The sequence below is a fragment of the Quercus lobata genome, chromosome 8, assembly GCF_001633185.2.
Source record: "Quercus lobata isolate SW786 chromosome 8, ValleyOak3.0 Primary Assembly, whole genome shotgun sequence".
NCBI lineage: Eukaryota > Viridiplantae > Streptophyta > Magnoliopsida > Fagales > Fagaceae > Quercus > Quercus lobata.
In genome coordinates this window covers 32,568,580-32,584,701 of record NC_044911.1, presented here as the reverse complement: position 1 = coordinate 32,584,701, position 16,122 = coordinate 32,568,580, and the positions used below count along the sequence as shown (strand labels likewise).

General features: G+C 32.2%; 2 protein-coding genes across 2 annotated transcripts; both read left to right on the top strand.

Moving 5' to 3' along the window:
* Positions 1–4,236: 4,236 nt before the first annotated feature.
* On the top strand, positions 4,237–5,122 carry LOC115958030 (dirigent protein 22-like). Its single transcript, XM_031076393.1, has one exon. The coding sequence runs from the start codon at positions 4,306–4,308 to the stop codon at positions 4,840–4,842; it is 537 nt and encodes a 178-aa protein (XP_030932253.1). The 5' UTR covers positions 4,237–4,305; the 3' UTR covers positions 4,843–5,122.
* A 3,679-nt stretch (positions 5,123–8,801) lies between these two features.
* On the top strand, positions 8,802–9,450 carry LOC115954887 (dirigent protein 22-like). The gene has a single exon (XM_031072865.1). The coding sequence runs from the start codon at positions 8,868–8,870 to the stop codon at positions 9,402–9,404; it is 537 nt and encodes a 178-aa protein (XP_030928725.1). The 5' UTR covers positions 8,802–8,867; the 3' UTR covers positions 9,405–9,450.
* The last annotated feature ends 6,672 nt before the right edge of the window (positions 9,451–16,122 follow it).

Below are 16,122 nucleotides of genomic sequence, written 5' to 3'. Positions count from 1 at the left end.
TTAAATTCAACCTTACATCTTCAGTTTAAGAAGTTCCTGTTTTCACTTTCAAAGGAGAAATAAATAAAGGGGAAGAAACTAAAATACAAGGCAAAGGGACCACAATCATTATACTACTAAACAAAAGGAATTAATATGTGAATAATGATGTTGATGCCCATTTTTGCAAAACTATACCCAAAGGCCCATGAGGAAGAAAACCCAATGAAAAAGCAAGGCCCAAAGACCCACCAAGAAGACCGAAGAGCAAGAAAGGTCCAAAGAAATAAGTGTAAGTGAAAGCAATTTACAGCAAAACACAAATCTGCTGCAGAATACAAATTTGCCGCAGAATACAGATCTGCCGCATAATACAGTTCCCTGGCAGAATGGCTTCGGCAGACAGACAAATTGGGTCCAAGACCCTTTTGATCCAGTCAACATTATCTGGCCCACAAAGGCCCAAATTCTTTTGTATAAAAGGATAGGCTTGAAAGCTAATATAAAGAAGCACGGTAAAAAGAAACAAGGAGCAGCAGGAAGTGTCAGCAGCTGGAATCACGTGAAGGAAAGAAAAGCCAAACCAAAGACAAACGTAGCAGGAAACGCGTGAAGAAATAAGACAAAACACGCAGCAGACCAAAACAAAGCTAATCTGCTACGGCAGAAACGGCGTGGGAGGCAAACACAGAAGATAGCAGAACAAGCACAGAAGGGCCAGGGCACCACCAACCTGTACCCAGCCAATACAAGGGAGGTGGGCTCACGGTCAAAGGGATTCAGAGGGCGTGGTTTGGTGGTGGGGGGAAAAGGGGGTCTATATTTGGTTTTCTGCCGTAACTTCTTTTGGGAAAGATATCTTGCTGGGATGGTATCTTACCCAAAAGAAGTAATAAATGGTTGGGACCATCTGATGCATGCCATAGAGCTAGGTAGTGAGGTAGCCCAATCCTTATTTAGTCGCCTAGAGGTAGAGGTATACAGTAGGAACAAACAAAAGGGAATTTTGTCGCGAAATGAGTAACGTTGCAGCAAACATGTACTGAGCAATGGCAGAGGCAACCAATGGGTGAGTGGGTAATCTTGAAAGGATACCCATAACAAACCAAAAAACAGTTGGTAAAGCCCTAAGGGTAAAAGGGAGAAATCCATTGAATCAATTTGCTATAAAAGGAAGGTAACGAAGGCAGAAAAAGGGGACCGGTATTGAGGAGGAAAAAACAGGGGAAAAGGAAAAAAACAGGGTAAGAGAGAAAAACACTAAAAGAGGGAGACCGAATGGAGGGAAGCACTTAAGGGGGAAAACCCATGGTAAGAGAGTAGTAAGCACCCAGAGAGAGGTACCCAGGAAAAGGAAAGACCAAAATGGGGAACAACCCACAGCAAGATAGTAGTTAGAAATTAAGAGTAAAAATAGAACGGAGTGAAAGAAAGAAAGTGGTAAAACAAAGAGAGAAAATACGGCAGGAATAGGGGCATGCATCAATAGACCATCTTTTCCCTCCCTCTTAGCAAACCCACTCTTTGATGTCCCCAAAAGTAATAACTAATAGCCATTTAACCCTATTCTCTAAAATGCACAACTTTGATGGCAAAAGCTTATGACAAGGTTGTTCAAGTTGGGGTTTGGGTTCTTTCTTGGTTTACTTATCCTATGGGAAGATTCAATACTTGATTTTGATTGCAAATATATTTGATTTCTTTCATTATAACTTATATCTGCTGTATTTAGTCATCCTGCCGTAACACGTTTTTTATCACGTCTGCTGCATTAGTTGTCCTGCTGTGGTATCTTTACTTTTTGTACATGTTATTCTACTGTAGCACCTTTTCATTATATTTACCGTGTTAGCTATTATACTGCTAAACCTTTCCTGCGGAAGCTTTCTTCTTTATTTGTTATTACGTGTTTCACTGTTGACACAAACTAATCATTATCCTGCCATAAGTATATATATATATATATATATATATACATATATCTTGTTTCTTATGTTCTGCAAAATATATTTTATATATGTGTATGCGAATACGTATAAGTATATACACTCATATATGTATGTAAATACTTGAGAATATGCTAACCCATTTAAACTAATATTTGTTTGATGGGTATTTTCTTTGGGTTTTAGATTTTTTTATGTGCAGGAAGTAGAAAAGTATTTATGCAGTAAAAACGGAGAGTAGTCATTCACATTGCAAAAGGCTTTACTGCACGACAGACAGCTTTAAAGCACCACAGACAGCTTTAATGCATAGTAAATAGCTTGATTGCACAGCAGAAGACTCTACGGCAGAAAGCTTTACTGCACGGCAGAAGGTTTTAATGCACAGCAAACAACTTCAATGCACAGCAGAAAGCTTTACTGTACAGTAAGAAGCTTTATCGCATAGCAGGAAACTTTATTGCACAGTAGAAAGTTTTGCTACATAGCAAAAAAAGTCAGTCCTGCGGCAGAAACTGGAGAAAAATTCCTTTTGCGGTAGAAACTAGAGAAAAGTTCCTTTTACAACAGAAACTGGAGAAAAGTTACTTCTACGGCAGAAACAGAGGATAAGCACCACATTCTGCCTGCCATAAGCGTGCTCCTGGCAGGCGAGACAAAGTTTGCGCACAAGCTGGACCAAATTGAGTTGCAGTTGGACCGGTCCTAACTCCCTTACTCAAAATACTTGGGCCCAATACCGCAGGAAGCAGCCCAGCCCACTTTAACCACAAAAAGGCCCACCACAAATGACAAGTAACCATTCAATCATAAATAAATCCAAACAGAGTATAAAAGTTCTAGTAGTACTCATGGCCTTACATTCTCTCTTAAACTTGCAGTTTCTTTTAGCAAGCCTAAATTTGAAAGATTAATATAAGGCCTATTTTTATTTTTTTATTTTTTTTATTGGGTACTAATTTGGTCCTTAAACTTTACCAAAAGTTTATTTTAGGTATCTAAACTTAGATTTTTTAAAATTTTTTTTATTTTTTATCCTTAAACTTTGTAAATAGTATTTTAATAGTTTAGAGACAAAAATAGAGATAAAAAATGAACTTTTTAAAATATTTTAGGGAAGAAAAATAACATTTTAGTCAAGTTTAAGGATATAAAGTAAAAAAATTTTAATAGTTTAAGGACAAAAAAATGAATTTCTCCAAAATTTTAGGGACGGAAAATGAAGTTTTTTTTTTTTTTTTTTTTTTTTTTTTTTTAAGTTTAAGGATAAAAAACAAACTTTTGATAAAGTTTAGGACCAAAATAATATTTACTTTTTTTTTTTTTTTGATTTTAAGAAGCAAATATAAGGCATACTTGTACATTCCTAGCTAATCTCACCTTACCTTGTTAACAATTTTATCTCATAAAAATCATGGTAGAATAAATGGGATTAATACCTCTATACGGCCCATTATCTCTCTCTCCCTCCCCCTCCCCCACACCCCCCCCCCCCCCCCAAAAAAAAAAAAAAAAAAAGGGGCACAACAACCCACTATGTTTTTATATTCTGCAGCCTTGAAGAGGAATTATTTATTGATATGACTAGTAGAGGAACCGATAAAAAAGCCTTCGTTATGGGCAACCGTGGGCCCTAGTGCTTGAACATATACCCACCGTGGGCCCTAGTGTTTGACTCGAAAATATAAAACTGTAGTAGTAAACTGACTTTGTTATCTTTGACCCGCCTGTATTTTCAACTTGCTCAGCCTTGATGCCATGGATACTGTTTATTGTAGGCACAGCTGTGGCATTGTTTATGCAATTCCAGTTAGCCAAAAAAAAGATTACTATATACTTCAATATGCTTAGGGTCCAAGTTTTTATTATCTTGGTCGGTTAAATTTGTAACTGTCCTAAAAGATAAAGTTATTTAAATATAATAAATTTAATCATTTAACTATATATTTTTAACACTTTTTACGTTGAAACTATATTTTTTATTAGTTAAAATATTAAAATATAATAAATTTAATTATTTAATCATTTAAGTACGTGTACATACTTTTAACCCGGATATTAAAATCTCAAAAGAAGTTCTTTCGGTTGTTGAAGTAATCTGTTCCAGCATTTCCTGGAAAGTGTACTTTATTTTGGACTGTTAGGCTAGTACGTACGTCTCCATATGGAAAATCCCATGTGGTAGCTGCCTACAATTGACAGACAAAACATTTTGCCAAGTTGATATTCTCTCTCTCACTCTCTCTCTCTCTCTCTCTCTCTCTCGTGTTATAAATTCAACACTTTGCATCCTCATTCCTCACCAAGTCATCAATACTCACCACATCTTTCACTCTTAAGAGCTTGCTTCTTGTTATCTTAGTTATTAGCCCAATCCAAAATGGCAACAAAATTTGTCATATTGTCCTTAATGTTCCTCCTAGCTCTAGCCACATTCACTGAAGCCTCAAAGTACCAGTTCCAAAACCCCAAAGAAACCAACATGATGTTCTACATGCAAGACTGGGAGACTGGCGCCAATGCCACCGCCATCCCAGTCGCTGGCATCCCTCACAAGCGGTGGTCGATTCTTGGGTTTGGAACAATCTTTGCCACCGACGACAAGTTGACAGTGGCTATTGAAAGGAACTCATCCGAGGTCGGGAGGGCTCATGGCATTTACGTGAACTCGGCATTGGACGGCTCTGACTTGCACCTATTGATGTCCCTTGTGTTCACCAACAAGGAGTACAATGGTAGCACTCTTGAAATACAAGGGGCAGACAGGTTTTACCAAAAGTATAGGGAGGTATCTGTGGTCTCAGGAACTGGAATATTCAGGTTGGCTCGTGGTTTTGCTACTCTAGAGACTGTTTACATAGACATACCCAATTCTAATGCAATCATCAGGTGGAATGTCACAGTTTTCCACTACTAAGTTGTTGGAAACTTAGTATGTAATAGGCGTTAAAAAAAAAAAAAACTGTCAATTAGATTTTGTTTCCATTTAAACAAAGGTATAGAAAGTATAAAAAAAGGTTTCTGATACGTGGTGGTATAATAAGTGAACACCCACAGTTGTCCTTTTTCTTGTTTACCATATAATAAAATGAGTGTAATATTTTGTTTTAACAGTGTCTTGATGTATAAGAATAAATTTTGATTATTGTTAATTAATTGTAATACAATATTCTCAATGGCTATGTAATTTTTTTTTACAGTAAGAGTCAACGTTTTCTGGAATAATGATGATCCAATTTTTTTATTGTTCACATCCTTCCCAATTCAATCCATACCAAGAAAAGAAGCCCCTCGCTGAAAGAGTTAGAAGTTTATATTATACTAGGACAATGCCCTATACGTACGGCTATATCACTATAGGAACCCTAGCTAGCTGAGCAATGGGGTTCAGAGAGACGACTGATCATCTAGGACCTTTCATATATAGAATTGTAAGGTTCTATTTCAAATTTTTAGACATCAATAATGTTGCATTTTGTATAATATTGCACCATATAGCAAAGGGAAATAATAAAGTGAAGTTTAGTATAGCTTATTTTCTGTGGTTTACTAATTTATTTTTTTTTAAAGGTGAATAATGTAAATGCATATTTGTAACTTGAAAAAAATAAGACTTGAAAAAATTATATATACATGGTTAAACAAAAATCAAACAAGCACAATTCTTTCTGCAAATGATCAAATATTATATTTAGAAATGAACTTCTAGACCTCATTGAAGAGGGTGGGAAATTTTATAAAATTCATGTGTTTTTGTTTCATTTTCTTAAAGCCAAGCCAAAAATATATGACAGATTGTCGTCACTAGTCAACACTGTAACTTTCAGTTACCGTGTTTTGGATTAGTAGCCAACTTTCACAATAATTTCAACATCCTTCGAATAATAATAATAATAATAATAATAATAATAATAATAATAATAATAATAACAAAAGAAAAAATATGTTGCACACGAGATATATATATATATATATATATACACATATTACTCAAAACAACTGAAAATATACTTAAATTGGTTTCGTTTAGTACGTAAGTTTAAACATATATTTTCAGTTTTTAAATAACATTATACGTATTTTCACATATTTTTTTTATCCACACATATTTTTAAAAAAATTGAAAATTGCTGTTTAAATATACATACTAAATAGGCCCTAAAATTGCAACTTAAAGTCATATTTTGAATTGTTTTGGCCATTGTGTGTTTGCCTAGAATGTATAATAAACACGGCCAAAATAATAACAATAATGATAGGATTTTACTAATATATGTTCTTAGAGTATACAATAATTTTCATTTCTAAAAAAAAACATTCTCAAAAATTAAAAAATATTAACAATTTTTTCAATTTCTAAAAAAATATTTTTAAAAATGGATAACTTAAACGTGTGTCTAATGTCACATATTAACCGATCCATAATAATATATATAAACTGTGGCTTTTGTTTGTTTGTGCGGTGGGGTAAGGCGGGGGTTGTTCAAATGCAGTCAAATTATTGGTTCAAACCGTCAAGGCCTGCAGTTTTGTCATTTTGGTCCCTTTGACTGTTTGAGCCAATAATTGGGCTATAAATAAAAAATATGTTGCACACAAAATATATATATGCACCTGTTACTCAAAACAAACTGAAAATGTCCTTAAATTAGTTTTATTTACATATTTTTAATTTTTAAATAATATTATAAGTATTTTTATATTTTTTTTATATATATATTTTCAAAAAAACAAAAAATTATTATTTAAACACACATATGAGTCCTAAAATCGCAACTTAAAGTCATGTTTTAAATTGTTTTGACCATTGTGTGTTTGGCTGTTTGCGTAGAATGTATAATAAACACGGCCAAAATAATAACAATAATAATATATATGAACTGTGGCTTTTGTTTGTTTGTGCGGTGGGGTAAGGGGGGTTGTTCAATTGCAGTCAAATTATTGGTTCAAACCGTTAAAGGCTGCGGTTTTGTCATATTGGTCCCTTTGACTGTTTGAGCCAATAAGTGGACTGCATTTTTTTTTTTCTTTTTTGGGGTAAACCACGCATGGAATTAAAAATTTAAAACTACTGAACAATAAGTCTGTTAAAACGAACAAATCCTGCTTTCACTCTAGCTAGCAAATCAACCACCACACTCGGTGGGTTATACAAAAATTGAAAATCAGAGTTAAGTTCCGCTCCCATACGAGCAAGACGGTCAGCACAGTAATTAGCTTTTCTAAACATATGCGTCATTGAGTTATTAGGAAAAGTTTTTATCAAGTTTTTACAATCAGTTTAGAGAGATTCAAACATTAGATGGACTGCATTTGGAGTTGATTAATGTGGGCTTTTGAGATATATTTATTGGTTTAAAAAACCAATAAATTTAGGGTCACAGATATCTTCATAATTTTTTGTGATTGATTGAAAATACTCAAAATGGTGTTTAATTATATGAAGAGTCTAGTAATTTAACTATATCTTTTAATATTTCCAATAAGACATTCATAATTTAAATATTTTCTTACATATTGTAATAATTAAATTTAAAAAATAGTATTTATGATGAATTTATGTAAAAATGAAACTAAAATCATAACTTGTTATCTTACCTCATTCTCAAAAAAAAAAAAAAAAAAATAATGTTATCTTACCTACCACTAAAAAGTTGTGAAAAAGCTAGGGAAAAAAAGTCGTTTCCTAAGACATTACTCGTTTAAATATAAGGGATGCTTATCCATTCCCATCTAATCTCTTCTTGTCTTTATTAGCAATCGCATCCCATAAAAAATCAAGGTAGATTAACACCTACCCACCATCTTTCAATAATCTGCAGCCCTTAATAATCATTTATAATATGACAAGAAGAAACACAGCAAAAAGCCACCATTATTGGCGACCATGTGCCCTAGTGCTTGAAAATATACCCAGGCGATTTGTTTGACTCGAAACTCGAAAGTGTACTGCCTGGTGACTCGTTAATAGCGATTACTAGTTAGTAGTTACTAATAATAGGCATCGTATTTTCTTATGAGATTAATCCTTCTTTTATTTTTATTTTTTCTTATAAATAAAAGTATTCTGACAATTTGTTTTTTAGTATTTGGCTATTTTCTTAAGCATATACAATGCTTTGTTCCATTCAATCCTAAAGTGAAAATAGCAACATTGAGGTTGTTTATTAGGACTGTAATCGAATGAACCTCTTTATGAAAAGTTCATGTGCATTTCACCCAAAAAAAAAGAAAAAAGAAAAAGAACTTTCTTTTAGACTTTAACTGTTACACAGATCATGCATAGACATAATAATGTTTTATTAAATAAACTCGTTAGCTCAAACATATTTAAGTAGCTCATAAGTAAGTCGACAATAAAATGAATTAACTTTGAAAATTTTATCTTATTTTAAAATAAATTCAAACTTGACTTAAGTGCAAAATAATATCAAATTTCTTCTCAAAAACCAAATATTAAATTACCCATCAAATTATTCATAAGTAGGCCTACTCACCTTGCCTCAATTTGTTTATCGTCCTAGTTATCATTTTGGTCAGAAACGAGATCAAAAAGATGATATTGTTCACATCATCCAAAAAAAAAAAAAAAAATGATATTATAATCTTCAGCTGTTTAAAAAGAGCTTTCGGTATTTGATGTAATGATTCGTTCCAGCATTTCCTGGAAAGTGCATAAGTGCATGCACCGCTATATCGTTTGGATTGACACAAAACTGTTCGGCGACTATGTACGAATTATAAGCCCAAAGAAAAACCATGCGGTAGCTGACTACAGAGACAACCAACCAATTGAGAAACCGCCGTGCACGTGGATATTCTCTCTCTCTCTCTCTCTCTATAAATAGAACCCACCCCATGAAGCCACAATTCACCACATCACACAAGTAAGTTCATTAACTCCTAAAAGCTTGCTTGTCAACTTTGCTAGTCCAATCCACAATGGCAACAAAAATTGTCATATTGTCCTTAATGTTCTTCTTAACTCTAGCCACATCTATAGAGGCCTCAAAGTACCAGTTCCAAAAACTCAAAGAAACCAACATGATGTTCTACATGCAAGACTGGGAGACAGGAGCAAATGCCACCGCCACCCCAGTCGCTGGCATCCCTCACAAGCAGTGGTGGATCCTTGGGTTTGGAACGATCTTTGCCACTGACGACAAGTTGACAGTAGCTATTGAGAGGAACTCATCTGAGGTCGGGAGGGCTCATGGTATTTATGTGAACTCAGCATTGGATGGCTCTGACTTGCACCTATTGATGTCACTTGTGTTCACCAACAAGAAGTACAATGGTAGCACCCTTGAAATTCAAGGGGCAGACAGGTTCTACCAAAAATATAGGGAAGTATCAGTGGTTTCAGGAACTGGAATTTTCAGGTTGGCTCGTGGTTATGCTACTTTGGAGACTGTTTATTTGGACATACCCAATTCTAATGCAATCATCAGGTGGAATGTCACAGTTTTTCATTATTGACTTTTTTGTATAAGAGTATGGAATAAGCTAGCGTTATTAAAAAAAATAAAAAAGGTTCAACTACGTTAGCATTTTAAAACCTTCTTTTTTTTTTTTTTTTTGAGGATGTGAGAATTCGATTATTAAAGAGACACAATATGTTTGGGAAAAAAAAAGGATGTGGTGTATAATAAGTGACATAGCATATTTATCATGCGTTTTCGTTCACCATATAATAAAATCATTTTAATATATTGTTTTTACTGATGCCTTTTATTAGTGAGACACTTGAAACTCTAAATTAATAACCCTAATACATACATATACGTAGTGTGTTTGCATAAAATATTGTAGAACCATAAGTAACCATCACAACATATTTATATACATAAAAAGCCCCAAATTCACAAATTATAAGCTATCAAAATTTATAAACATTAAAAAAATTAAAATTGAAAGCAAAAATGATCAAGTTATTTGGGAATAATTTTTTTTCCATTTATTTATTTATTTTAGTAGTAATTATATAATGGGTTATACAAACAGTAAACTCAAAATATGTACAATTATAATTGGAACTTTCAAATGGTTGAAAAATCTACTCAGTCAGTAGAAAATTGTATTTATTTTAATGAAAATTCAATGTAATATGGGACACAATAAATAACTCACTTAAGCAATGAAGATCTAACTCCATAGTGCTAAACAGGGGTGGAGCATCTGCCCCCCTGAACTCCACCGAAGGGTTTTAGTTGGTTTACAAATTTTACACTCATTGGGGGCTATCCAAATAGTGCTATTTGTCTTTCATGTTAGGAGATATGCTCTATTTTTTGGTCAAGAAACAGAGTATTTTTTAAGTCAGCCATATTTTCATTAGGTGAGGGTGAGGACTAGAGAGAGGGTTTTTGATAGATGATATTCCTCTCAGGTTAATGAATTTAGTTTAAGCTAATATATGTCCAACACTCATGATGCCAGTAATCAAAGAGCACACCACATGTCAGTTCAAAGTTAACATGCAATGGGATGAATGTGGCCACGTTGAAATGGTTCTGACTAATTCATATACTTATTGTAACATTATTTTTAAGCTAACGATGAAGTGAAAATTTTTTGATTATAAAAACAATATTATCTATTATCTATTAAAAAATTAAAAAAGTTTTTGTATATAAGATAACATATACATAAGAATTGACTCACTACACTTGATCTTTCACAATAATTGAAATTGATTTTTCTCATACCATTACATTTCTTAAGTCTTTTTTTATTATTAAAACAATCTTCTACCAAACCAAGTTAAAAATTTTCTCACCACTTCAGCTCAAAGCAGCAGGCTGTAGCCATTGGCCCAATGAGTCATTATACAACTTTTTCAAATATATTGGTATATTTTTTATTAAAGAAAATTACAGTAGTGTATATCCAAAAAAGTATATCCAAAAGGATCTAACTCTTGGATATACAACACAGACTTTAAACCTCTTTAACTTACACTCATTTTCCAATGTGGGATTAACCCACTGTTTTTTCTTTTGAGAATAATACTTAGTATTCTCAAAAGAAAAAACAGTGGGTTAATCCTAGTATTATTCTCAAAAGAAAAAACAGTGGGTTAATCCTACATTGAAAAATGAGTGTGAGTTAAAGAGGTTTAAACTCTGTGCTGTGTATCCAAGAGTTATAAGGCCCTTTTGGATATACACTACTGTAAGTTTCTTTAAAAAACATTCTCCTTTCTTCCCATGTGTGTGTGTTTTAAAAATATTTAGTATTCTCAAAAGAAAAAATAGTAAGTTAATCTCACATTGGAAAATGAGTGTAAGTTAAAAAGGTTTAAAACTTATGTTGTGTATCCAAGAGTTAGGCCCTTTTGGATATACACTACTGTAAGTTTCTTTAAAAAACTTTCTTTTCTCTACCTCTGTGTGTGTTAAAAATACTTAGTATTCTAAAAAAAAAAAAAAAAAACTCATAGTTTATTTTGAGTACATTGATTAATTTCTTGAATTGTAAATAAATACACTGATTAATGTATTCAATTAATTTTTATTTAATATGAATTAATTATCTTTATTTATTTATTTATTTATTTTGTAGTTATTTATTTATTTTTATTGATGCAAACTAATATTTTTTAGATTAATTTTGTTTTCAATCTTATCTTGTAACTTTGTCCCCCCAAAATAAAATCTTAATTCTGCCATTGCCAATCACACCCTATATATGACATGTTTAGTGAGCAAAAATATAGAGATGTGAGCCTATAGAACAGAACTTGTTCAAGTAAGGTCGTGATCAAGGTTTTCAGATCTGGACCGTTTATTAAACCGTAAAAGGGAGAAATTCAAGGTTTTTGAGGTCGAACCGAGGTCGAACCAGGGTCGAACAGTGATGACGTCATAATTAATTTAATAATTAATTAAAGCCTAAATATAGATATTAAATTTATAAAACTAGCAAAATTGACAATATATCTATATATGTGAGAGAAATTTAATGATTTTCAAGCATATATTTAATAATTAAATAAGAAAGTTAATAAAATAAAATAATAATCATGAAAACATTAAAATTTATTATTAATTTTTGAAGTAAAGTTGAATCTTTTTGAAGGATTTTAATTATAATTTTTTTTTATTCCTTGTAAGAAATGGATAATTTAATTAAGTAGAATAAAATTGTGTTAAGTTGTTTTTTTTTTTTTAAATTGCTAAGGGGTTGGACCGCACGGTTCTCACTGGTTCGTGCGGTCCAACCCCAGTTTTAACGGTTCATGAAATTAACAAAAAATTCGGTTCTTTATGCTTAAAAAACCAGTTTTCATCTTGATTTTCGATTTTCACGGTCCGACCTCTCGGTCCGGTTCAGTTCTGAAAACTATGGTCGTGATAAGAAAAATATACTGACAAACTATGAAAGCCGAATAATTTATACATGCTTAATTCAAGTTTCATCCCATACCAAAAATAATAAATAAATAAATAAATAAATAAAATCTTACTCTAAAGGGCAAAGAATATCGAGGGACCTAGCATCTTAGACAAATCCACACACAAGCCCAAAATGCACTAAACTCCTGATTTTAAGTCACAATTTCAAATATAAAATTATGACTTAAAGTCACAAATTGAGTACATATTATGACTTAAAATCACGAGTTGAATACATTTTGAGCAGTGTATGGAGCAGTGTGTGAATCCACGTGTATAACAGATTTTTCCGCATTTGCAGATTACATATAGGGAACCAATGACTAGTGAAAGTTGTTGGCCGACACATTGATGAGTGATGCCCTATTACTTTTTTTTTTTTAAGAATCAGATGCCCTACTACTTGAGTTTTCTTTTCTTTTATCTTTCTTTATGAGAAGATGCTACTTGAGTTTTCTAATGTAATGATTGATTGCGTTCTTTTCTTTTTTTTATTAATGGTAAGACCACAATAAATTATGCAAATTTTGCCACAACTTGCTAACTTAGCAAGTTGTGAGTGATAGAGAAAAATTGTAAGTTGATGTGTGTTCACAACTCCACTACTCATGACTTATCACATGAACAGATTATGACAAAAGTTATGAGATTTATTATGATCTTAGCATTATTCTTTTTCTTTTATTTTATTTTTATTTTTTCACAAATAGCGCGTGCGTAGTTCGTATCACTTTTGTAAAAAAACGCTGCGACAGACAAAGCTACTGCAGGATTTTTACTTCATAAAACTGTTTCTTTTGATGGATTTTGAAGCCATTAGATCGCTGCAACAAATCTTCCAGGTAAAAAATTTTAAAAATAAAAATAAAAGGCACAAAAATTTCAAGCCCCCCTTTACCATTTCCCTGCATTATTCATCTTTTCCCATTTTTCCCTTTCGAAATTCTCACCATCTCTCTCAATTCCTTCTTTCTTTTTTTCAATTTTTATTTTCATCTTCCCTCATGTTACATAGAAGTTAGTTTTCATCGAAACAAAATTTATTTTAGAAGCCACTGTAGTTTTAGTTTCTTTTAACTTGTGAAAATCTTCCTCGCACAAACTGGTTCAATCAAAGTTCATTGCTTTTAATGTATGCATGCATGACTCATTTGAAGATGACCAAGTGAATACTTTACTAAGGTTTACGGTGAGAGTTAAAATTATAAAGAGTTTAAACTTGTTGGCTATAGTGAATGTAGTTGAATTTGGTTTGGACTACACATGTCGTAAAATTGAGAATCCAATTTAAATTTAATTGAATTTTCTCTTAATTTTGACTTTTAATATATATATATATATATATATATATATATATAGAGAGAGAGAGAGAGAGAGAGAGAGAGAGAGAGATTATTATTAAAATATTAATGAGATACACTTCACATTTTCTTATCAAACGCGGTTACATGATATGATATAGCACACAACATGGATTAAATTCATTTTGTAATATGGAGTCCTACAAAAAACCCACTTCAGCAATGAAATAGTAGCATACTAAACCTATAATAGCAAAAATAATTACTTCTCTTTACTCAAATCTAAGAAGATTGAACAATTAACAATTTGAAAAAACACCATTGCGTACCCTTGGTGCAGTGGTTACTCCACAAATATAAGTGTTTGTGGGGTGTGGGAGGCAAGGGTTAGGGTTCAAGTCTTCAGGAGGAAGTTTTAGACACATATACACTTAGATTAGGTTAGACTAGAAACTCTATCTTGTATAAAAAATAATAATAATAAAAAAAATAAAAAATAAAAGAAAAAAACATATGCAAATCTATCATTTACTCATTAAACTGAATACCAACTGACCAATTTTTCAAAAGAGGATTAAAAAATCATGATCTAGAAAGCAAGCCAACCTATGAATCTACCTTTCTTAAAAGAGTTTAAAAATTTGTTCCTCAAAATTCATGAAATGCAAGTTTAGCTCATAATACGACAACACAAAGTATAAAAAGCAAAAGGTCCTATAAACAATATAAGATGCAGCTTTGTCAAAAAAAAAAAAAAAAAAGAAAGAAAGAAAAAGAAATGCATACCTGTGTAGCTAGAGCAAGAGATGTTGCCCTGGGTATTTGGGGATTCACAACTTGGGTGAGTTTTATTCGACCAAGAAGAGGATATATTGAAGAGGAGAAGATGAGATTAAAGAGAAACCTATTACATATATATATAAAAAATATTAATGTAACTATATATATATATATATATATATATTTGATAAAATTATATTTGTGGCGGTGTTATTTTGCTTAAAAATTTGTTATTTATCTAAAGCTACATAATAATATAATATATGTACGTGATTGATATTTTTCGAAAATTGTTTTTACATGATATGTGCATTAAACAATCTTAAAAAATGGTTACTTTGTATCAATGTTCTAAATACCATTTAGGACCTATTTCAATTTGTCTATTGAAACGAAACATTATAGTACTTACCTATTTCAACATACCATTTCGGGATTACTATATATATATATATATATATATTGTAAAGTCCATATTTGTAGATTGGCAACCAAGAACAATTGTAACAGTTTAGAACTTACTTTGTCTAGATTAAATTACATTAGATGATATTTCATTAAGACAAATCAAGTTCAAAACAGTGGAAGACTTAAGAATGCAGAAAAGAAACAGCTCAAAGACTACATTTTGACTGCAGCTTGACAGGTTGAAAATCACTTGTCTTGATTGATCGAACTGCATGTCTTTACTGATTGAGACATAGGCAAAGTTTGAAAACAAGTTATTTTCTCAACCGTTGGATCTAGGGTTTGGGGCAACTCTTGTACATATAAATACAAATCATAAAGAGCATTTTTAGACTCACAAGAGAGTAGTGTTTTTGTACATAGATGTAGAGACTCTCATGCACGCTTGAAATCATCGCATAAGGCAAAAAGGCACTAGTAGAAATCATAGGCCTCGAAGTTAGAATTGCATGAAATTTGGCAGGTTGAAGCGAAACGGCCTTCTGAGCAATATTTGTGGTAAAACTACAAGGAACCCCTGAAAATGGCAAACTCCTCCATTTAGCCCCCAAAAACTATGATTTTGCCATTTATAGTAATTTTTTTTCCTTAATAAATTTTTACTAAAAAGTCAGAATAAGGTCTCGCTTGTTTTGAGATGTCTCTTAATATTAGAAGTTTATGATTCTGCATTTAACTCAATTTTGTCACCTAATCGCGTAATTAGTGCGAATTAGGGATTTAGATGTTTTTCTCAGTATTTATATGTTTTGTAGCTGTCAGAGGCAATTTAGACTATAAACACAGACTTTTGTCAAGTTTCTTTTCTAGTGGATTTCAGTTTATCATATTGTGAATTCAAGGAACCCCTTGTGGATTCAAGGTTTACTACCCAGGATCTAATAGTTTAGTTTCGGTCCATCAAAGACAGCATCGTGTGTACTTTCTTCAGGCTTCTGCGACATCAAATCTCTCTTGAAGCTTCAACTGGAGATTGCATGCAAACAATAGATCCAGTTATAAAGCGAAGTTGTTGAATTCAGTTAACCACAATTACTGATTAAATTTTTTAGAGTGGATCTCGGAGTCACAAACAAGGAGTTTGTATGCAACAAATTAGAATAGAAGAGTTAGTGAATCTCGAACTTACGTGTGGTCATGTTAGTAAAGTACTACATGAGGGAGCAGTTGATTTAGGGTTAAGGTTATTGTATAAAATTTATCTTGTATATATATAAAAAAAATTTTATTGTATAAAATTCAATTATATTT